General features: G+C 47.7%; 1 protein-coding gene across 1 annotated transcript in view; it reads left to right on the forward strand.

Moving 5' to 3' along the window:
• The first annotated feature begins 741 nt into the window (after nucleotides 1-741).
• LOC137372417 (cyclic nucleotide-binding domain-containing protein 2-like) overlaps nucleotides 742-24,830 on the forward strand; it is a 40,640-nt gene continuing 16,551 nt past the window's right edge. The window contains exons 1-6 of the mRNA XM_068036304.1: nucleotides 742-840; nucleotides 3,501-3,557; nucleotides 4,893-5,056; nucleotides 11,469-11,625; nucleotides 13,264-13,415; nucleotides 16,334-16,463. Of these exons, the coding sequence (XP_067892405.1) occupies nucleotides 742-840; nucleotides 3,501-3,557; nucleotides 4,893-5,056; nucleotides 11,469-11,625; nucleotides 13,264-13,415; nucleotides 16,334-16,463 (759 nt within the window). The remainder of the gene's footprint in view (nucleotides 841-3,500; nucleotides 3,558-4,892; nucleotides 5,057-11,468; nucleotides 11,626-13,263; nucleotides 13,416-16,333; nucleotides 16,464-24,830) is intronic.

Genomic DNA, 24,830 nt, shown 5'->3' on the forward strand with positions numbered 1-24,830 from the left:
CCGCCCTCCCCACCGCGCACCCCGCCGTGCTCCCTGCCCCGCTCCCCGCCGCCCTCCCTTGCTGCGCACTCCGCCCCGCTCCCCGCCCCACTCCCCGCCGCGCACCCTGCCCCGCTCCCTGCCCCGCTCCCTGCCCCGCTCCCTGCCCCGCACCCTGCCCCGCACCCTGCCCCGCACCCTGCCCCGCTCCCTGCCCCGCTCCCTGCCCCGCTCCCCGCCGCGCACCCCGCCGCGGTCCCTGCCCCGCTCCCCGCCGCTCTCCGCGTTCCGCTCTCCCATCCCCGCTCTCCCCGCCCCTCTCCCTGCATGGCACTGTTTCGAAGAAGAGTAGGGGCATAATCCCCGGTGTCCCGACCAATATTTATCCCTCACTCAGCATCACTAAAACAGATTTATCTGGTCGTTATCTCATTGCTGTTTGTGGGAGCTTGCTGTGCGCAAATTGGATACTGCATTTCGGTTGTAAAGTTCTTTGGGTTGTCCTGAATGTTGCGAAAGGTGCTATATAAATGCAAGTTGTTTCTGTTCTTTTGTTATATCTGTGTGCTGAAAATCTGCAGGAGACTCTAGTCATGCAAGATTGCCATTCCCTGGGATCAGCCAGCAGGTTGAAGGGTAAAGGTTAATTCCTGCTGCTGTGCATTGTGGGCCAGTCATGCTCTTATTATTTGTTTTGAAGTTCAAGTTTTGTTCTTCCAGCCAGTTCACCCCTTCCTGCGCGTCGCAAAGAAAGTGGTTGTGATGTGCCGAGTCTGCATGCACCTCCGTGTGGCATCCAAGGCCTTCATGGAGGTCTGGGCGACGTTGACAAAATACAGCAGCAAGCAGCAGACCGAAGAGGTAAGGCCATTCACCACAGACCTGCGAATGTTGGCCACAAACGTTACATGGTTGGAGGCTCAGCAAATAACCAGTGTCACAGCTCTCGTATTAACTGGAATTCCTAGAAAAATGCATCCATTTGGAGAAATACAGGTTGAGTAATGAGGAAAATTGAAGGAAAGTTAGAGAAAGGGAGCTGTTATTAGCTATTTACAGGTCAATGGTGGGGGTTGGGGGGTATGTTGCTGGTGAAATGGAATCAGACAGGAACTGACAGGGTGTGGCACTCATTTCATTAACTGATTAATGAGATTGGCCATTCTTACCCCGATGCTCCTATTGCATTTACTACATGCTTACTAAATGTCAGGGCGTCTTGAGTGAAACTCTACTTTCATCGGTGCTTCTGTGAGGTTGGGGAGACAAGGGCAGATATACCTATTCAAAGCTCAGCATTTCGCTGGGCTTCAAAGGGCTATGTGTATATTTGTGGGTTCCTAAAGCCCTTTACTGGGGGTTGGGGTTGTGCTTGGGGAGGGTAGTGGAGGAGAGAGGATGAGACACATAGAATTTACAGCAAGGAACAGGCCATTCGGCCCAACTGGTCTATGCCGGTGTTTATGCTGCACACGAGCCTCCTCCTACCTTACTTCATCAAATCCTATCCGCAATAACTTTCTATTCCTTTCTCCCTCATGTGCTTGTGTAGCTTCCCCTTAAATGCATCTGTGCTATTTGCCTCAACTACTCCCTGTGGTAGTGAGTTCTATATTCTTGCTTCTCTCTGCTTAAAGAAGTTTCTCCTGAATTCTTTATTGGATTTATTAGTGGCGAATATTTATGGCTCCTAGTTTTGGACTCCACCCACCCCCCTCCAAAACCCCAGTCCACCACCCTTGTCAACAGATGGGACCATCTCCTCTACGTCTACCCTATCGCACCTCTTCATGATTTTAAAGACCTCTATCAGGTCACCCCTCAGCCTTTTCTAGAGAAAAGAGCCCCAGCCTGCTCATTCGTTCCTGATAGTTATAACCTCTCAGTTCTGGTTACCGCCTTGTAATTTATTTTTTGCACCTTCTCCAGTGCATTCATATGCTTTTTATCACATGGGGACCAGAACTGTGCACAGTAACTCCAAGTGTGGTCTAACCAAGGACACAGCTCATTTGTTAAGGTAGTTTTGCTAGCTTGCTACCCTTAGGATGGGCAGGTTCTCTAGTGTCTCCTGCTGTCTTTCTACAGGCTGGCACAGCATAATACCACCCATTGTAGAAGGTTCTTGAAATTAATCACTATCTACAGGTGTGGCGGTGAAGTCAATGGTAATAAAAAATCGGGGAGAGATGTAAGACAGGATTGCTGATTTGCTGTTGCCCGATTTAGACTATCACACAAAATCGAGGCGGAGGAGGAGCGGGACTAATTGGATTGTTCTACCAAAGAGCTGGCACAGGCACAATAGGCCGAATGGCCTCCCCTTCTGTACTGTATCATGCTAGCCTCTAGTGCCGGAGGGCTGAGTTACGAGGAAAGTGTAGAAAAACTTGGAAGTGAGGCAAATAGCAGATGGTTTCTGCATCTGAAGATGAAGAGCTGAAGTTTGTTGGAAAATCTTGAGCCCTATTGTAAGCTGTAAGTCTAGGACAAGGGACATGAGCACCAACTCGAAAAAGGCCAGTTTGGGAATAATATACGAGAACACTTTTTCATGTGACACCTGGAATGAGCTCTCGGTGGGGCAGTGGAGGCTCTGGTATGATATTGCATGAGGGATTCTGAATGGGTTCCTCGGCCCCGATTTTAACTCTCCTCCCCGCACCCCCCACCACCCCCACCACTGCCTGCTGGAAACTGGGTGAGGTGGGGGCCAGTTAAAATGAAGCCAGTCACTCTAACCCATCTCCTTCCCGCCAGGTCCCAATGTTAACCCATGCTTTTGAGCAGGTGTGAGGGACACCCCCTGGAACGCAGTGGGATCCTTCAATATGCAGATCGGATCACGGTCATGCTATTGGGGTCCGATCTGCTATTTTAATCAGAGGCCTAAAGGGGGAATGCAGTGCCGGATTCACCACCAGCAACAACCCTCCCAGGTCAGATTTGGAGCAGGGGGGATCGAGGGCCAGAAGAGCTCCAGGGAGCTAAGTTTTAACAGTTTAATTGAGGCTTCCTGTGGGTGGGAGTGCTCCCTTAGGCCTCACAAGAAAGCCTTAAGCCTTCTCATGCCCAGGGCTCCCCCGACCCCCACACCTCTCCACATACCTGGCGGCCGGGGACAGTTCCGACCAGCACCCAGCTGCGACCTCCTACTGCCCAAATTCCGGCTCACGCCCGCTTGTGTACTGGCGGATCTGGTCGGTTTTGGGTGGGCGCGGAGTTGGAGAAAACAGATGGACATAAGACCCAGTTGTGAAAATGGTTTGGGCCCTGACCTCTCAGTTTCACCTGGGTGTGTCATTTCCACTCCCAGCCCCCACATCCACCACCATTAAAATCGGGCCTTGCTTTGAGGATTCTGGATCCAGCACTGACTACAAGGAGGGGAAAATTACCACGCCACCAGAACACTTTATCCTTTTATTAACACCTTCCGCTTTCTCTCAGATCGACTCTCCTCCCCTTCTGAGCTTCCATCGGGCATTGAAAAGGTTAACATCTCTATTTTATTCAAACAGGAACAGAGGGAAAGCAGCAAAGCAGCTTTTGACGTCCAATACTTTAAGGCTCAACTTGTAAGTAGATTCCGGGTCTGACTGACTTGCATAATGATCACAAGAAAAAAGACAAATTCAGGGACTTTTCGGGAAGTTGTGGCTGTTTGTGTTTTGTTTGGACTAGGGAGTAACCAACAGGCTAAATCCAGAATCTTATTTCAAGTAGACCAATAGGACCAGAGGACATAAATTAGTGAGATGGGCATTAGGAACAGATTACAAAGAATTACATGGAAACTGGCCATTCAGGCTAACCAATGTTTATTTTCACATGAATAGTAATCTTAATTCCACATTCCCTATCCCCCCCCCTTTCCTTCAACCACCTTCTAACCTATTCTTAAATTTTGACATGGTCACTCTCACCTCTGATGCAGGGTAGGTCATGGATTTGAGTCTCAGTCCAGACACTTTGAGCACAAGATCCAGTTTGACGCTCCCAGCACTGAGGGAGTGCTGCACTGTCGGAGGCGTGCTGTCTTTTGGATGAGATGTTAATCCGAGTCCCCGTGGCACTATTTCGACAAAGAGTAGGGGAGATTTCCCTGGTTCTCCCCGGTGGCCTGGCCAACATTCATCCCTCAGCCACCATCAGTAACACGGAATATCTGGTCATTGTCGCATTGTGTGCGAGCTTGCTGTGCGCAAATTAGTTGCTGCGTTTCCTCCATTACAACAGTGACTACCCTTCAAAAGGTTCTTCATGGGCGATAAAGCGCTTTGGGGGTGCCTGAGATTGTGAAAGGCGCTATAGAAATGCAAGTTCTTTCTCTCTTTCAACCACTAACCCTGGTAAGCACAGTCTACAACCTCACAGGCCTTCTGTGTATAGGAAAATAGTTTCTCCTGAGATATAAACAGTAGGGCAGGTCAAAGTGCAGCTGTTTATTTAGGGTACTGAAGGAATGGGTTTTGATCGCCTGAATGGCCTTTTCACATCCTTGACTGTTTTTATTGGCGTCCCCAAGAGCAGCTTTGAAAGGAAACTTTTTTTTATACAATGTCTTTCAGGACGGATCCAAACCACCAGCTTAACACCAGGGAGCGCACTAGCATGGAATTCCTTTAAAAATACAATCTGGGCATCGCTGGCAAGGCCAGCATTTGTTGCCCATCCCTAATTGTCCTTCAGAAGGTGGCAGTAGGCTGCCCTCTTGAAGCGCTGCAGTCTGCCTGGTGAAGATTCTCCCACAGTGCTGTTAGCTCAGCTGTTGCAGGCCTTTTATCATCGGACCTTCCTCATCACGGGAACAGGTCACAGCATCCAAATTCCCCTCAATCTGAACTTCGTCCCGTGTTAAAGCACAAATATTGGAGGTTTCGTTGTGACCTATACTTATTTTCACCCCACAGAATAAATTTCCTGTCAGAGCGATTCAGATCACGATGCAAATGCCCGAGCAGAGGTCGATGGAGGAGTTGGAGTTGCTTTTGTGCACACTGAGATCTTTGCTAAGCATCAGGCACTACAGCAAGTCCTACCAGCTTCTGCTGGCGAAAATAATGAGATATGAACGGTAGGTAGGCGACATTGAAACATCATTGACCCGCAGAATTGACTTTGAACGAAAAGTTTAGGTGCAAGCAGTGATGGGGAGTCATGCATTATGATGGCAGCAGCTCAGTTGGGAGCAAACCTTGTCTCTGAGTTAAAGATTGTGGCTTTAAATCCTGCTCCTTGAAACTTGAGCACAATAATCCAGGCTGACACTCCAGTACAGTACTGAGGGAGTGCAGTGCTGTCGGAAGTACTGTCTTCTGGATGGAATGTTAAACTGCGACCCCATCTGCCCTCTCAGGTGAATGTAAAAAAAAAAAAATCCCATGGCACTATTTTGAAGAAGAGCAGGGGAGTTTACCCCGGTGTCCTAGCCAACATTTATCCTCAATCAACAGCACAAAAACAGGTTATCTGATGATTGTCACATTGCTGTTTGTAGGAGCTTCTTGTGCACATCCTATATGTCAACAGCGACTACACTTCAAAAGTACGTCATTGTCTGTAAAGTGTTTTGGGCTATCCTGAAAGCATGAAAGGCGCTATATGAATGCAAGTCTCCCTTTTTTATTGCTGTATTCGTGCTCTGTACCAGAGTGTGGTAAAATATTTAGTTACCTTCAAGGTGAATTCCTGATTTATATTTTTCGAGTGAGACAATGATCTCCATTTATTTGATCTGGAGCTCTGTGTAGTGTTGGACTGTGCACTTACCCAGCATTGGAAATGAATTTTGGTTAATGCATTTGTGGGCAAGAATTCGCAAAGAAAGGCCAGTGGTCCATCGGTCCAGCACACCAACCCCGCTGAGCCCAACACCCCACACCATCCCAGTCACTCATGTCACCCGCCCAGTCTCCTGAAAGAGTCAAAATGTTCTAAGGCCAATTCAGCAAATAAACTCTGGGAAATTTCTATCTGGTCTCTGAAGTCAATCAATCAAACTTGAGGAGACCATGGTCAGCAAAGATCCCGGAGATCATGGTCAGCAAGATCCCGGAGATCATGGTCAGCAAGATCCCACGAGACCATGGTCAGCAAGATCCCAGAGTCCATGGTCAGCAAGATCCCACGAGACCATGATCAGTAAGATCCCAGAGTCCATGGTCAACAAGATCCAGGAGACCATGGTCAGCAGGTTCCTGGAGAGAATGGTCAGCAAAGATCCCATGAGACCATGGTCAGCAAAGATCCCAGAGACCATGGTCAGCAAAGATCCCAGGAGACCATGGTCAGCAAGATCCTAGAGTCCATGGTCAACAAGATCCAGGAGACCATGGTCAGCAGGTTCCTGGAGAGAATGGTCAGCAAAGATCCCATGAGACCACGGTCAGCAAAGATCCCAGGAGACCACGGTCAGCAAAGATCCCAGGAGACCACGGTCAGCAAAGATCCCAGGAGACCACGGTCAGCAAAGATCCCAGGCGACCACGGTCAGCAAGATCCCAGGCGACCACGGTCAGCAAGATCCCAGGAGACCACGGTCAGCAAAGATCCCAGGAGACCACGGTCAGCAAAGATCCCAGGAGACCATGGTCAGCAAGATCCAGGTGACGATGGTCAGCAAGATCCCAGGATCTTGGGTTTGAAAAATTAGTTGGCATATACCTAGGACAAATCAGGTTTATAATGATAATGTTAGGTTTTGTAGAATGCTAATTTGATGCTTGGCCACAATAGTATTATCAATGACACGTATAGAAAGAGAAATTCAATGGTGCTCCGGGGTTTGCGCCTGACAGGTACACGCTCTGCTCTACCCACTTTTGGATACACTGTGGTATATGCTCCCCAGTACACACTCTCTGCTACACACTGTCCGGTACACGCTGCCCAGTACACACACTCGGTACACACACTTGGGTTCATACTCTCGGATACACACTCTTGGATACACTCTCCCTGGTACATACTCTTTGGTACACACTCACCAGTACACGCTCTTGGGTGCACACTCTCGGGTACACACACTCTGGAATACACTGCCCAGCACACACTCCTCGGTACTCACTGGTACACATTCTCCAGTACATTGTGCCTGGTGCACACACTTCCGTACACACTCCGATACCCATTCACTGGCACACACTTTCCGTGACACACTGACTGGTACACATCCCTCGTATACATTCTCCGGTACACGCTTTCTGTTACATATTGCCACGTCCAGTCGTGAATGGTGGTGGGCAATTAAACAACTAACTGGAAGAGGTGGCTCCACAAATATCCCCATCCTCAATGATGGGGGAGCCCAGCACATTAGTGCAAAAGATAAGGCTGAAGCATTTGCAACGATCTTCAGCCAGAAGTGCCAAGTTGATGATCCATCTCGGCCTCCTCCTGAAATCCCCAGCATCACAGATGCCAGACTTCAGCCAATTCGATTCACTCCGTGTGATATCAAGAAACGACTGAAGGCATTGGATACTGCAAAGCCTATGGGCTCTGACAACATTCCGTCAATAGTACTGATGTCTTGTGCTCCAGAACTTGCCGCGCCCCTAGCCAAGCTGTTCCAGTACAGCTACAACACTGGCATCTACCCGGCAATGTGGAAAATTGCCCAGGTATGTCCTGTAACCAAAAAGCAGGACAAATCCAACCCAGCCAGTTACCACCCCATCCGTCTACTGTCAATCATCAGTAAAGTGATGGAAGGTGTCATCGACAGTGCTATCAAGCGGCACTTGCTTAGCAATAACCTGCTCAATGACACTCAGTTTGGGTTCCGCCAGGGCCACTCGGCTCCTGACCTAGGGCGGCACAGTGGCGCAGTGGTTAGCACCGCAGCCTCACAGCTCCAGGGACCCGGGTTCGATTCCAGGTACTGCCTGTGTGGAGTTTGCAAGTTCTCCCTGTGTCTGCGTGGGTTTTCTCCGGGTGCTCCGGTTTCCTCCCACAAGCCAAAAGACTTGCAGGTTGATAGGTAAATTGGCCATTCTAAATTGTCACTAGTATAGGTAGGTGGTAGGGAAATATAGGAACAGGTGGGGATGTTTGGTAGGAATATGGGATTAGTGTAGGATTAGTATAAATGGGTGGTTGATGTTCGGCACAGACTCGGTGGGCCGAAGGGCCTGTTTCAGTGCTGTATCTCTAATCTAATCTAATCTAATCTAATTACAGCCTTGGTTCAAACATGGACAAAAGAGCTGAACTCGAGAGTTGAGGTGAGAGTGACTGCCCTTGACATCAAGGCAGCATTTGACCGAGTATGGCATCAAGGAGCCCTCGCAAAACTGAGGTCAATGGGAATCAGGGGAAAACTCTCCGCTGTTTGAAGTCATACCTTGCGCAAAGGAAGATGGTTGTGGTTGTTGGAGGTCAATCATCTGAGCTCCAGGACATCACTGCAGGAGTTCCTCAGGGTAGTGTCCTCGGCCCAACCATCTTCAGCTGCTTCATCAATGACCTTCCTTCTATCATGAGGTCAGAAGTGGGGATGCTCGCTGATGATTGTACAATGTTCAGCACCATTCACAACTCCTCAGATATTGAAGCAGTCCGTGTAGAAATGACCTGGACAATATCCAGGCTTGGGCTGATAAGCGGCAAGTAACATTCGCGCCACACAAGTGCCAGGCAATGACCATCTCCAACAAGAGAGAATCTAACCATCTCCCCTTGACATTCAATGGCATTACCATCGCTGAATCCTCCACTATTGCCATTCTGGGGGTTATCATTGACCAGAAACTGAACTGGAGTAGCTATTTAAATACCGTGGCTACAAGAGCAGGTCAGAGACTAGGAATCCTGCGGTGAGTAACTCACCTCCTGACTCCCCAAAGCCTATCCACCATCTTCAAGGCACAAGTCAGGAGTGTGATGGAATACTCTCCACTTGCCTGGATGGGTTCAGCTCCAACAACGCTCAAGAAGCTCGATACCATCCAGGACAAAGCAGCCCGCTTGATTGGCACCCCATTTACAAACATTCACTCCCTCCACTACCAACGCACAGTGGCAGCAGTGTGTACCATCTACAAGATGCACTGCAGCAACGCACCAAGGCTCCTTTGACGGCACCTTCCAAACCTGCGACCTCTACCAACTAGAAGGACAAGGGCAGCAAATGCATAAGAACACCACCACTGGAAGTTCCCCTCCAAGCCACATACCATCCTGACTTGGAACTATATCGCCGTTCCTTCACTGTCGCTGGGTCAAAATCCTGGAACTCCCTTCTTAACAGCACTGTGGGTATACCTACCCCACAAGGACTGCAGTGGTTCAAGAAGGCAGCTCACCACCACCTTCTCAAGGGCAATTTCAGATGGGCAATAAATGCTGGCCGAGCCAGTGATGCCCACATCATATGAATGAATAAATAAAAACAGCTTATACACGCTCTCCAGTACATACTGCCCAGTGCACACTCTCCAGTAAACATTCCCTGTACTCACTCCTGGTACACACCATCCTGTACACACTCTCCAGAACAGACTCCCTGGTACACACTTGCTATTACATCCTACCCGGTACACACTCCCTGGTACACCCTCCCCGATGCATACTTCCCAGTTAACACTCCCCGGAACACACTCCCCGTACATACACCCCGGTACACAGACCCTGGTACACACTGCCTACGACACACTCCCTGGTACGCACTCCCCGGTACACCCTCTGTAATACACACTCCCCAGTACTCTCCCCCTGGTACACAGACACCAGTACACAGTCCGCAGTACATGCACCCCAGTTCACACACTCCAGTACACACACCCGGGAACACTGCACAGTACACACTTCCTGGTACACACACCCGACTACACACTCCCCTGTACACACAACCTGGTACACACTCCCCAGAACACATTCCCCGGTACACACTCCCTACTACACACTCCCCAGTACACACTCCCCAATACTCACTCCCCGATGCATACCCCCAGTACACACTCCCCAGTACACACTCCATGGTACACACACACCGGTACACACTTCTGGTTATACACTCCCCGGTACACACTCCCCTGTACACACTCCCCAGTGCACACTTCCCAATACACACTTCATAATACACACTGCACCGTACACGCTCCCTGCTACACACTCCCCAGTACACCCGCCCCAATATACTCTCCCCGGTACACAACCCCAATACACACTCCCCAGTACACACGCCATGGTACACGCTTGCCAGTACACTGTCCCCAGTACACACACCCCAGTGCACAGTCCCCTGTACACACAGCCAGGTACATACTCCCTGGTACACACTCCCCATTGTACACTCCCCAGTACACCCCCCCGGTACATACCCCCAGTACACACTCCCCAGTACTCCCACCCCAGTACACACTTCCAGGTACACACTCCCCACTACATGCTCCGTGGTACATACTTGACGGTACATACTTGACGGTACACACTTCCCACTACACACCCCCGGAACACACTCCCCAGTACACACCCCAGTGCACACTCCCCAGTACACATTCCCTGGTGCACACCCCCAGTACACACTGCGCAATGCACACCCCCTGTACACACTCCCTGGTGTGCACTCCCTGGTACGCGCTCCCCAGTATGCACTCCCCAGTACGCATTCTCTGGTACCTACTCCCCGGTACACATTCCCCGGTACACATTCCCCAGTACACATTCCCCGGTACACATTCCCCAGTACACACTGCTCTGACAATATTTAGAAGATCTTTATCCACTGGTCAGTTTCATGTTGCTGATCTTTTGCCAGTGAAATCACCAGTGTCCAGTAACTCTCAATTATTTTTCTTTGTTCTCCAACGTTTCAGGGAAAAATTCTACAGTGGCGAAGGAAATGAAGGATTGAGTGTTGTGATGTAATAAAAACCCCTGCTTTCCTCTCTGGATATCATTTTAAATCCAGTAGAGGTAGACCATTGCTCTCTAATGTCTGACTGGGGACTGTGTGTACTTACTGAGATGGCTTGGAGTATTCCGCAATCGTTGTTTACACACCTTATTATTTGTTTAAGCAAAATGGTGCTCTCTGTTCCCATTAACTAACCCTGCAGTGGTCGCACCAGTGGCTCCCACTGGAACTCGTAGCTCAGCAACATTTCAGACTTTTGTTAAGCTATCCCTTCCCAGCCAGGGCAACACTAAGGTGCTGATTCCTAACGTGCATTGTGTAGAGAGGGGGACAACTGGACCAGGATAAATAGTACACTTGCTATCGACTGACTTCTACTGGGATATAAGAAAGTTGGATGAGAATGGGATTGGGCTAGATCTCGAAGCCTCTCACAAATAAATGGCCTTCCAACACTCAGGGTCAAAGGTGAAAGTTGGCCACTCGGGTGTGGTACTGAAGGACAAGCCATGGAATGGTCGTGTAGCGTGAGGCAGGGTGAAAAGGAAGGATAATGGGAGGGTGAGGTGGAGGAAAGGAAAAGCAAAAGACCGCTTGATTTTCACCCAGTTTGTTGCATCTGCCCTAGGTTTAGGAGGAGGAGGGTGATAATGAAGAAGGGCCATAGTGCACACAGTTTCTATTTCATATACTCGGGGGGTGTCAGCTTCACCACTGATGAAGATGGAAGCAGCGCGTTTAAGGAAGAGCAGCAAGCTGACTTGCGAAAGGGCGCCAGGTTTGGAGTGAGTATTCCCAGCGTGTGTGCTTGTCTGGATAACTGGGCTCGTGAAGTGGGGAGGGACGGGATCGGATGCATCTGCACGCCCTCCACCTCCCCTCAACCCTCAAAACTCTCGCTACGTCCGTGGGCATGCAAACGAGATTGAGGGGAGAAAATAAACCATGAGGAGACAAAGGTTTTGCTGAAAATAAGAGTCACAAAGCTCCAATTTTCTGCATTTTTCAATCTGTTACTTTTTTAAACAGAAAATTGCAAATATCCTTAAATGGATGAGGGTCAACCATGGTTACAGTAGGCGCAGCCTCTGAGTCAGAAGCTTGCAGATACAACTCCCGCTCCTGAGACTTGAGCATGAAATCTAGGCTCACACTCGCAGTGCAGTACTGAGGGAGTGCTGCAATGTCGGGGGGTCAGTACTGAGGGAGTACTGCAATGTCGGGGGGTCAGTACTGAGGGAGTACTGCAATGTCGGGGGGTCAGTACTGAGGGAGTGCTGCAATGTCGGGGGGTCAGTACTGAGGGAGTGCTGCAATGTCGGGGGTTCAGTACTGAGGGAGTACTGCAATGTCGGAGGGTCAGTACTGAGGGAGTGCTGCAATGTCGGGGGGTCAGTACTGAGGGAGTGCTGCAATGTCGGGGGGTCAGTACTGAGGGAGTGCTGCAATGTCGGGGGTTCAGTACTGAGGGAGTGCTGCACTGTTGGAGGTGCTGTCTTTCAGATGAGTTGTTAAACCGAGGTCCCACCTACCCTCTCAGGTGGGCGTATGATATCCTAGGGCACTGGAGCAGCCGGAAACCCTGGCCAATATTTTTCCCTCAACCAGTGTCTCTAAAACTGATAATCCAGCCATTATCACATTGCAGTTTGTGGGAGCTTGCTGTGCACAACTTGGCTGCTGTGCTTTCTGCACTACATCAGTGAATACACTTCACAAGTACTTCATTGGCTCTAAAGCATTTGGGATGTCCTGAGATCATAAAAACAAAAGACTTTCTATCTAAATGCCAATTTTAGCCACCAGCTATAATGTAACTTGAGTCAAAGTAATGTCTGCAAGCAGCTCATTCATGCTAGTGTTGTTTGGCTGAGTTGGTAGCACCATTATCTCTTGAGCAGAAGGGTCCTGAGTTCAGACCCCATGCCAGGGTTTGCACATATAATCCCAGCAGTGTAGGACAGAGGGAGAGCTGCTGTGTTGGGCAGTGTGAAGAGTGCCAACCTATTCCCAGACATGGTACAGCCATGGGAACCAATGTCCGATGAGAGTGGACCTCGTATAGAGCTACTTCTCTCTCCTTTCTCCAACTCCTTTGTTGAGGAAACCTTCTGACTTCCACTTGACATGCACTGACAATGGCATGACCAAGATAGGGAATTCACTGAATGAGCAATCCCCAGCATGGCTGAGATAAGAAATTCACTGGATGTGTGATCCTGCACATGGCCAAGTTAGGGAATTCACTAGGTGTGCAATCCCAAGTGTGGCTGATATAGGGAATTCACTGGGTGTGCGATCGTGAGCATAAGCAAAGAACCTACCTTGCCCTGACATCCTTGGGTGCTTTATGAATGACTTGTGAGCTTCCTGCTTGCTGAGGACTACATGGAGCAGATGTAGTCCCTTTGTTCCCATTGCAGGAGATTCCAGTGCTAAAAGGCCTGCGAAGAAACTTCACTGCTGTCTGCATGGAGGATACTGAGCTACTGGTTGTGGACAAAGAGGACTTCTTTGAAAACAGACTTGACCAGGTGCTGGTGGAAGAATCTCATCGGCGCTTTATATTTTTCAGGTAGAGTAATTTCCTATATTTTTTAATTTGTCATTCCCAATTCCTTTCCAAAAGTTAAAGAAAAACACCACCATAAATGATGTGTTATTCCAAGGTTGTTCACGCATGAGATAGAAACTATTGGTCTTGTTTATTTGCAACATAAGTTAACCAGTTTTCTGATTGGTCCCCTTGGAGGACCCAACAGTTTCTCTGGAATGTGTCATTTGATCCATTCATTGATGGTAATGGTAGAGTGAGGGCTATGTCAGGCTATGAGGTTACAGATTGTGTTGGAATACAATTCTGCTGCTGCTGATAGCCCGCAGTACCTCATGGACACCCAGTTTGGAGCTGCTAGATCTGTTCGGAATCTATCCCATGGAGCATGTTGGTAGGGTCAGACATGGGGGGTATCTCCAGGGTGAAGACTACACAAGGATTGTGTGCTGGTCACTCCTACGAATACTGTCAATTACAGATGCATCTGCAACAGGTCGATTAGAAGAGCAAAGATATGCCAGAAGGTTGGAGGCCTGGAGAAAGTTTCAGAGATAGGGTGGGGTGCTGTAATGGGGGGACTTGTAAACAAGGCTGAGAATGTTAGAATATTGGGTTGGATTAACTCATTCAGAACGAATCCAAGAACCCCCTCCTGTCATTATATAGATCGCTGGTACACTGCACGGAATCATAGATGGAGGCCATTCAGCCCATTGTGCCTGTGCCAGCTCTTTGCAAGAGCTATCCAATTTAGTCCCACTTACCTGCACATCCCCCATAGCCCAGCAAATGTTTCCTTTTCAAGTATTATCCAATTCCCTTTTGAAAGTTCCTGTTGAATTTGCTTCCTCTTTCAGGCTGTGCATTCCAGATACGAACAACATGTGATATAAATGAATGCTTCCTCATGTCACCTTAAATCGGTGTTCCCCGGTTACCAACCCTTCCACCACTGGAAATAATTTCTCCTTGTATACACTATCAAAACACTGGAAGATTTTGAGCACCTCTATCAAATGTCCCCTTAACATTCTCTGCTCGAAGGGGAACAACCTCAGTTCGTCCAGTCTCTCCGGTACCCTTCTAGAATTAGACACAATACTCCAGCTGAGGCCTAGCCAGTGTTTTATAAAAGTTTAGCATGATTTCTTTGCTTTTGTACTCTATGCCTCTCTTAACGAAGCCAAGGAAGCCATATGAATTTTAACAGCTTTCTCAACTTGTCCTGCCACCTTCAAAGATTTGAGCATGTGCACCCCTAGATCCCACAGCTCTTGCACCCCTTTTAAAATTAGACCATTTTGTTTCTATTACTTCTCTCCATTCTTCCAACCAAAAGTAATCACTTCTCTGCATTAAATTTCATCTGCCATGCGTCTGCCCATTTCACCAGTCGGTCTGTCTCCTGAATTCTGTTCCAATCCTCCTCACTGTTTACAACACCTCTAAATTTTGTGTCATCTGCAAACTTTGAAATTATGTACTATATACCCAAGTTCAGATCATTAGGATATATCAAAGAGAGTTGTTATCCCTGGGTAACACCATTGGATACTTCCCTCCAGTCTCAAAAACAACCGTTCACCATTACTCTCTGCTTTCTGTCCCTCAGCTGACTTTGTATCCATGCTGCCCTTTCATTCCATGGGCTTCAGTTTTGCTAACAGGTCTACTTTGTGGTATTTTATCAAACTCCTTTTGAAAGTCCACATACACAACATCAGCTGCACTACCCTGATCCACCTTCTCTGTTATCATCAAAGAACTCAGTCAAATGCAACTTGCCTTTCACACATCCGTGCCAACTTTCAATTATTAGCTCATATGTTACCAAATGTCAATTAATTTTGTCCCGGATTATTGACTCTAAGTTTCCCCACCATCAGTGTTAGGTTAACTGGCCTGTAGTTGATGGGTTTAACCCTTGCAGCAGGAAAGTGGCCCAGTACACTGAACACAGCAAATATCCCACATAAGGTAAAGAAAACCCATGTATATCAGAACTTGCTATTTCTCGAGCCAAGCTGCTTCAGTGCAGCCGTAACAATGGCATCTACCTGATAATGTGGTTCACCTGGAAAAGCAGGATAACAAGCGTGGTCACGTACAGCCTCCCCTGTCAACCCCCCTCCCAATAATCAGTTGAGTGATATGAAATGCTGGAAACACTCAGCAAGTCAGGCAGCATCAGCGGAGAGAGAAGCAGAGTTAACGTTTCAGGTCAAATGAGGTGCACATGTGCAGCTCCGCTGTTGGTCTTTGGGCTCGCTTGCAGTTACTCACATGGGAAACTTTTGCACGCAGATCTGTACAAAGTGCAGCTCATAGGCTGTGTGAAGGGTTTTGATAGACTGAATAAGAAGAAACCGTTTCCAGTGATAGGAAGCTCGGTAAGCGGAAGGCACAGATTTAAGGTAATTGGCAAAGGAATCGGGGGGAGTTGAGGAGGGTTTGTTTTAAGCAGAGTTGTTATGATCTGGAATTCACTCCCTGAAAGGGTGGTGGAATCAGATTCAATAGTAGCTTTCAAAAGGGAATTGGATACATTCTTGAAAATGAAAAACTTGCATGCCTATGGGGAAAGAACAGGAGAGTGGAGCTAATTGGATAGCTGTTTCTGTGAACCAGCACAGACACAACAAGCCAAATGGCCTCCTTCTGTGCTGTATGATTCTGTGAGCAGCTAAAGGTCGGCGAGTCAGCTCTCTTTGCCTTTATATTTCCCATCGACTGGACCATTTTGTTTGAACTTTGTGAGACTGGAGATTGGTGCTGTGGCCTCATTGGTGCATAAACCCTAATCAGGATGCCCAAGATCTGCTGGCATTTGCCGCATGAGATGCATGCAAATTGAGTCACACTTTAGAAACAGGTCTCTTCTAAATTCCTAGGCAAGTCTCTCTTGTTTTACATACTAGCTTCATTTATTCTTCCAGATCGCTAAAACTGCTGGACTCGTTACCTGACAGTTCCATCGAGGTCCTTTCCGATTACTCAACAACAGAAGAGTTCCTGTACGGCCAGGTTATTCCCTATAATATGGACAACCTCATTTTCGTCACCAAGGTGAATTCCTAAAGTAGAGGCGAGCCCTCCTGCTTCATGGCATTCTGTGGTGCTGTGCTGTAGAGATTGAGAGGAGTCCCAGGATTAGTCCCTGGTCTTTGCCACGTTCCTAGAATGTACTTGGAGGAGTGGAGGGGATGTTTTTTTTAAAATTCATAATTAAATATTATATGTATTTTTCAAAAAGTAATTGGGTTCTTGAAATGTAGAGGCCAAGCACTCAGTTTTATTAAACATGCAGTAGCACTTAAACTTACACATAAATGATTTTACTTGCAAGTATGGTCAGAGACATGTACGCATTTCTGAGGTCAGTACTCAGATTGACTGAACCTTCCCAAAACCAAATTCACCTTACAAATTGCCACTTTTTACACATTTGTCAACCCTTACTATGTGACCCACAGCATGCCTCTACATTAAATAGTTATGTCAAAATGTAACAACGCCATATCAGGAAAAAAGCAATCAAGATCTATCAATAAACATGATTGAGCTCTTTTTTTTCTGTTAAACTGAAACATATCAGCTCCCTGCTTCTGTTTTTAAGTTTGTCTTTGATTATGTATCATTCAACACTGGCTTCAAAGAATCATACAGCACAGAAGGAGGTCATTCAGCCCATCATGTCTGTGCTGGCTCTTTGAAAGAGCTATCCAATTAGTCCCACTTCCCTCCTCTTTCCCCAAAGCCCCGCACTTTTCTCCTTTGCAAGTGCATATCCAGTTCTTCTTTGCAAGTTCCTACTGAATCTGCTTCCACCAGCTTTTCAGGCAGTGCATTCCAGCGTTGAACCAATCCATGGTTTGTTTCTAAATTTTTTTTATTAATTCATAGGATGTGGGTGTTGTTGGCAAGGCCAGAATTTATTGCCCATCCCTAACTGCCTTTGAGAAGGTGGTGTTGAGCTGCCTTCTTGAACTGTTGCACCCACAGCGCCGTTAAGGAGTGTGTTCCAGGATTTGACCCAGCGATAATGAAGCAACCGCAATATATTTCCCAGTCAAGGTGGTGGGTGACTTGGAGGGGCATTTGCAGATGGTGGTGTTCCCATGTGGCTGCTGCCCTTGTCCTTTTAGGTGGTAGAGGTAGTGGGTTTGGAAGGTGCTGTTGAAAGAACCTTGGTGAGTTGCTGCAGTGCAGCTTGTATATGATACACACTGCTGCAACTGTGCGTCGGTAGTGGAGGGAGTGAATGCTTAACGTGGTGGATGGGGTGTCAATAAAGCAGGCTGTTTGTCCTGGATGGTATCGAGCTTCTTGAGTATTGCTGCAGCTGCACTCATCCATGCAAGTGGAGAGTATTCCATCACAGACTTGTGCCTTGTAGATGACGGAAAGGCTTTGGGGAGTCAGGAAGTCAGTCATTTGCCACTGAATTCCCAGCCTCTGACCTGCTCTTCTGGCCACAGTATTTAAATGGCTGGTCCAGTTAAGTTTTGGATCAATGGTGAGCCTCAGGATATTGATGTTGGGGGATTCAGTGTTGGTAATGCCAGTGAGTTTCAAGGGGAGATGGTTAAACTCTCTCCTGTTGAATATGGTCATTGCCTGACACTTGTGTGATGCAAATGTTACTTCCCACTTAGCAGCCCAAACCTGAATGCTGTCCTGTCTTGCTGCATGCAGGCAGGGATTGCTTCATTATCGGAGGAGTTGCGAATGGTGCTGAACATTGTGCAATCATCAGCGAACATCCCCACTTCTGACCTTATGATTGAAGGAAGGTCATTGATGAAGCAGCTGAAGATGGTTGGGCCTAGGACATACCCTGAGGAACTCCTGCAGTGATGAGCCTAGATGTTTGGTTTTGAATACCCACACTATCTTCCTTTGTACTAGGTATGACTCCAACCAGTGGAGAGTTTTCCCCCTGATTCCCATTGATTCCAGTTTTGCTAGGGCTCCTTGATGCCATACTCAATCAAATGCTGCCTTAATGTCAAGGGATGTCACTCTAACCTCACCTCTGGAGTTTACCTCTTTTGTCTGTAGCTGAATGGCCCTGGCGGAACCCAAACTGAGCATCGGTGTAAGTGCTTAAACAGCACTTACAGCTGGGTAAGTGCCACTTGACAGCACTGTTGACAACCCTCCCATCACTTTGCTGATGATTGAGACTAGACTGATAGGACGGTAATTGGCCAGGTCGAATTTGTCCTGCTTTTTCTGGACAGGACTTACCTGGGCAATTTCCCACTGGGTAGATGCCAGTGTTGTAGCTGTACAGGAACAGCTTGGCAAGGGGCGCAGCAAGTTCTGGAGCACAAGTCGTTATACTATAGCCAGGATGTTGTCAGTGCCCATTGTCTTTGCAGTATATAGTGTGCTTAGCTGTTCTTAATATCACGCGGAGTGAATTGAATTGGCTGAAGACTGGCATCTGTGATAGTGGGGACTTCAGGAGGAGGCCGAGATGGATCATCCACTCGGCATTTCCGGCTGAAGATGGTTGCAAAAGCTTCAGCCTTGTCTTTTGTATTCATGTGCTGTGCTCCCCCATCATTGAGGATGGGGATGTTTGTGCAGCCGACTGCTCTTGTTAGTTGTTTAATTGTCCACCAGCATTCATGACTGGATGTGACAGGACTGCAGAGCTTTGATCTGATCTGTTGGTTGTGGGATCGCTTCGCTCGATCGCCTGCTGCTTTTGTTGTTTAGCCTGTATGTAGTCCTGTGTTGTAGCTTCACCAAGTTGGCACTTTATTTTTAGGTATGCCTGTTGCTGTTCCTGGCATGCTCTCCTACACACCTCACTGAACCAGGGTTGGTCCCCTGGCTTGATGTTAATGGTAGAGTGGGGGATATGCCAGGCCATGGGATAACATATTGTGGTTGAATACCTTTCTGCTACTAATGGTCCACAGCACCTCATGGATGCTGTTTTGAGCTGGTAGATCTGTTCTGAATCTATCCCATTTAGCACAGTGGTGGTGCCATATGACACGATGGAGGGTATCTTCAATGTGAAGATGGGACTTCATTTCCACAAGGACTATGTGTAATAACTCCTACCAATACTGTCACTAACAGATGCATCTGCAACAGATAGATTGGTGAGAACGAGGTCAAGTAGGTTTTTCCCTCGTGTTGGTTCTCTCACCACCTGCCACAGACCCAGTCTAGCAGCTGTGTCCTTCAGGACTCGTCCAGCTTGGTCAATAGTGGTTCTACCGAGCCACTCTTTTTTTATTCGTTCATGGGATGTGGGTGCCACTGGCTCTGCCAGCATTTATTGTCCATCCCTAATTGCCTTTGAGAAGGTGGTAGTGAGCCGCCTTCTTGAACAGCTGCAGTCCATGTGCAGTAGTGCGGTTAGGAGGGGAGTTCCCGAATTTAGACCCAGCGACAGTGAGGGAACAGTGATATAGTTCCAAGACAGGATGGTGTGTGGCTTGGAGGGAACTTGCAGGTGGTGCTGTTCCCATATGTCTGCTGTCTTTGTCCTTCTAGGTGATGGATGTCATGGGTTTGGAAGGTGCTGTCTAAGGAGCCTTGGTGAGTTGCTGCAGTGCATCTTGTAGATGGTGCACACTGCTGCCACTGTGCATCGGTGGTGGAGGGAATGAATGTTTGTAGATGGGGTGCCAATCAAGCGGGTTGCTTTGTCCTGGATGGTATTGAGCTTCTTGAATGTTGTTGGAGCTGCACCCAGGCAAGTGGAGAGTATTCCATCACACTCCTGATTTGTGCCTTGTAGATAGTGGACAGGCTTTGGGCAGTCAGGAGGTGAGTTACTCGCCGCAGGATTCCTAGCCTCTGACCTGCTCTTGTAGCCATGGTATTTATATGGCTACTCGAGTTCAGTTTCCAGTCAATGGTAACCCACAGGATGTTGATAGTCGAGAATTCAGTGATGGTTATGCCATTGAATGTCAAGGGGAGATGGTTAGATTCTTTCTTGAGATAGTCAGAGGGTGGTGGGTGTCTGAAATTCACTCTCTGGATTGGTGATGGAGGCAGAAACCCTCAACTCTTTTAAAAGGTACCTGGACATGCACCTGAAGTCTGTAACCTGCTGGGCTGTGGACCAGGTGCTGGAAGGTGGGATTAGATTGGGCAGCTAGTTTTTTTCAGCCAGCGCAAACACAATGGGCTGAATGGCCTTCTTCTGTGTCATACCTTTGCTGTGGTTCTGTGGCTGTATTGCCTGGCACTTGTGTGGCATGAATGTCACTTGCCACTTATCAGCCCAAGCCTGGATATTGTCCAGGTCTTGCTGCATTTCTACACGGACTTCTTCAGTATCAGAGGAGTTGCGAATGGTGCTGAACATTTTGCAATCATCAGTGAACATCCCCACTTCTGACCTTATGATTGAAGGAAGGTCATTGATGAAGCAGCTGAAGATGGTTGGGCCTAGGACACTATCCTGAGGAACTCCTGCAGTGATGTCCTGGAGTTCAGATGGTTGACCTCCAATAACCACAACCATCTTTCTTTGCGCTAGGTATGACTCCAACCAGTGGAGAGTTTCCCCCGATTCCCATTGACTTCAATTTTGCTAGGGCTCCTTGATGTGCCATACTTGGTCAAATGTTGCCTTGATGTCAAGGGCAGTCACTCTCACCTCACTTCTTGAGTTCAGCTCTTTTGTTCATGTTTGAACCAAGGCTGTAATGAGGTCAGGAGCTGTGGAATCTAGGGGGAGCCATCCTCGGACAAGGGGTGTGGGTTTGGCTAGTCATCATGTTTATACATTAACTGTTCCTTAGAGTTGTACTAGGCATGGGAGTTCCCATTCACGATTGGGTGTGGCAGGACTGCAGAGTTTAGATCTGATCTGTTGGTTGTGGGATCGCTTAGCTCTGTCTATCACATGCTGCTTACGCTGTTTGGCATGCAATTTTTCCTGGGCTGTAGCTTCACCAGGCATGCCTGGTGCTGCTCCTGGCATGCCCTCCTGCACTCTTCATTGAACCAGGGTTAGTTCCCCTGGCTTGATGGTAACAGTAGAGTGGGGTATATGGCTGACCATGAGGTTACAGATTATGGTTGAATACAATTCTGGTGCTGCTGATGGCCCACAGCACCTCATGGATGCCTAGTTTTGCATTGCTAGATCTGTTCTGAATCTTTTCCATTTAGCACAGTGGTAGTGCCATACAACATAATGGAGTGTATCCTCAATGTGAGGACGGGATTTTGTCTCCACAAGGACTGTGTGGTGGTCACTCCTACCAATACTGTCATGTAACAGATAGATTGGTGAGAACGAGGTCAAGTGGGTTTTTCCCTCACCACTTGCCACAGACTCAGTCTAGCAGCTATGTCCTTTAGGATTCACTCAGTAGTGGTGCTACCGAGCCACTCGGTGATGGACATTGAAATCCTCCAACCAGAGTACATTCTGCACCCTTGCCACACTCGGTGGTTCCTCCAAGTAGTGTTCAACATGGAGGAGTACTGATTGATCAGCTGAGGACGGGGTAGTTGGGGTAACGGTAGGTAGTAATCAGCAGGTGGTTTCCTTGCCCATGTTTGACCTGATGCCACGAGACATCATGGGATCTGGAGTCGTTGTTGAGGACTCCCAGGGCAACTCCATCCTGCCTGTATACCAATGTGCTGCCACCTCTGCCAGTGGGACAGGACATACCCGGGGATGGTGATGGCAGTGTCTGGGACATTGTCTGCAAGGTATGATTCTGTGAGTATGACTATGTCAGGCTGTTGCTTGACTAGTTTGTGGGACAGCTCTCCCAACTTTGGCACAAGCCCCCAGATGTTAGTAAGGGGGGCTTTGCAGGGTCAACAGGGCTTGGTTGCTCGTTGTCGTTCCCGGTGCCTAGGTCAATGCCAGATGGTCTGTCCAGTTTCATTCCTTATTGACTTTGTAGCAGTTTGATACAACTGAGTGGCTTTCTAGGCCACTTCAGAGGGCATTTAAGGATCAACCACATTGCTGTGGGTCTGGAGTCACATGTAGGCCAGACCAGGTAAGGACAGCAGATTTCCTTCCTTAAAGGACATTAATGAACCAGACGGGTTTTTGCAACAATTGACAATGGTTTCATGGCCATCATTAGACTAGCTTTTAATTCCAGATTTATTAATTGAATTCAAATTCCACCTTCTGCCATGGTGGGATTCGAACCCATGTCCCCAGAATAATACCCTGGGTCTCTGGGATACTATTCCAGTGACAATACTACTACACCACCACGTCCCATTTATTCAACACTCTTGGTGATGAATATTGAAGTCCCCCACCCAGAGTGCATTCTGTGCCTCAGTTACCCTCAGTGCTTCTTCCAAGTGGTGTTGAACATGGAGGAGTACTGATTCATCAGCTGAGGGAGGGCTGTAGGTGGCAATCAGCAGGAGGTTTTCTTGCCCGTGTTTGACCTGATGTCATGAGGTTTCATGGGGTCTGGAGTCAATATTGAGGATTCCCAGGACAACTCCCTCTCGACTGTCTGCCACTGTGCTACTACCACTGATTGGAGATAATGTTTCTCATGGATTTTTGTCCTTGCAGCAATAGATTAGTGCTAGAATGAGGAATATGAGTGAAGTTGGAAAATCTTGCTTTCCAGTTTTTCAGGCTCCTTATTTCTTTATTTGGTCATGTTATGACCAGGTGAGGAAGGGGTCTCAGGCTCCCTTTATGCCCCTTCTCTGGTTTGACTGCAACGGGGTTTATCTTTTTTTTAACACAGTGATTGAACCTACCACCTCAGTGAGCTCTTGCTCCTGTTTGTCTAATATAATTGCAAATGAACCAATCAGACAGGTTTTCTTGAGTTTAAACAAGAAAGATATAAGTTTATTATCCTTATCACTCTAAACTGGTTAAAATTACAAAATTACGCTACTCATCCACGCCCACATTCACACAAGAGCCACACACACACACAAATAGATTAGAGGGAAAAAAACAGAGTTGAGAGGTTGGAGTAGAATCTGTAATAAATGTAATTTAAATACTGAATCTCAGTCCCAGAGTTCTTAGTTGAAATTGTGGTCCTGAAGCCCTCGCTGAGCCACGTGCACGGTTGCAGACTTGCTTGTATCCTCATTGTTGGTTGTAGGGGTCTGTAGACTTGGCTTTACCAGCTGCCACTGAGGCTGCTTTGGATATTTACTGGAGAGAGGGAGAGCTGTTCCCTTGATGATTTTCAGTTACTCTCTGCCTTCAGAGTCACAACTCACAAACTCCCAGAGTTGCACAACAAGTCACATAATATGACTACCTCTTTGTGTTTTTAAAGTTCTTCTAGAATTTTCTTTGAAATACAAGGCTCTTCCCTCAGGCTGCCCAGATATACTTGGTGTGGGGGGGGGGGGGGGGGAGCTTGGCTGTTTCAATGTCAATGGGTGTCGTTGGCTTTTGACAACCACATTGATAAAGCTATCTCAGATAATTGGAATCAGAGAGCACCCCATTGTTCTGGCTAGGCCGAGTCAATCATGTCTGTCTCCACTCTAATCCTTTGTTTTTTTCACATGCAAATGCTCAGGGCCACCTTGGCTGCTAGCTGTTCTTTTAGAAAAGTTACTTGTAACGATTTCCATTAAAAGTCTCAAGCAAATTTCCACTCGATTAAATTAATATTTTCCATTTGGCATGTGGGGTTTTCATCATAGTCACCAAGACATGCTTTAATTACGTCTCAGTGGGCTGCTGTCAAGCAGTAACTTATTCAGATTGCCAACTGGGATCTGCCCTTCATTAATCTATGTGATGTAGTGGAGAATGGAGACTCTGCTGAGCTGTTTCTCCAGTTCTGTTAGCTGCTGTCAGTGAATCGCTTTGATTCTCTGAGTCAGAAGGTTGTCCTTCTGAGTCCCACTCCAGTAATCGAAACACATAATCTAGACTGACGTTCCTGTTGGAGAAGTTCTGTCTTTTGGATGAGAGTTAAACTGAGGCCCCTCCCACCTCTTGTGGGTGTAAAAGATCCCATGGCACAATTTCGAAAAAGAGCAGGGGGTTTCTTCCTGGTGTCCAGGGCAACATTTATGCTGAAACAGATTATCTGGTCATTAAGCATATTGCTATTTGTGGAAGCTTTAAAATTGGCTGGAGCATAAACCCACAACCTTCTGCTACAGAGGTGAGAATGCTACCCGCTGAGCAATGGCTGACACTTTGGCTCTGCTATCTATGGGGGTTCATGTTCAGTGTGCAAGGATTGAAGAATTAGGGGCAGGAAAAATGGAAGTATGGGTTTCATGAACATTCTGCGCTTTCTAACTGCTGAACATCTTTTAAATAGTTTCTCCTGATTGACAGGCCACCTATCTGACAGGCAGGAACATCTGTGCCATGCAGCGGAGGAGCAGGCAGCGAGGCAGGGAGAGACCACTGTCAGGGGTTCCAGTGGGAGGCGGGTGGGAGAGATCATGAGGGGTGAAGATGCT

The sequence above is a fragment of the Heterodontus francisci genome, chromosome 7 (assembly GCF_036365525.1).
Source record: "Heterodontus francisci isolate sHetFra1 chromosome 7, sHetFra1.hap1, whole genome shotgun sequence".
NCBI lineage: Eukaryota > Metazoa > Chordata > Chondrichthyes > Heterodontiformes > Heterodontidae > Heterodontus > Heterodontus francisci.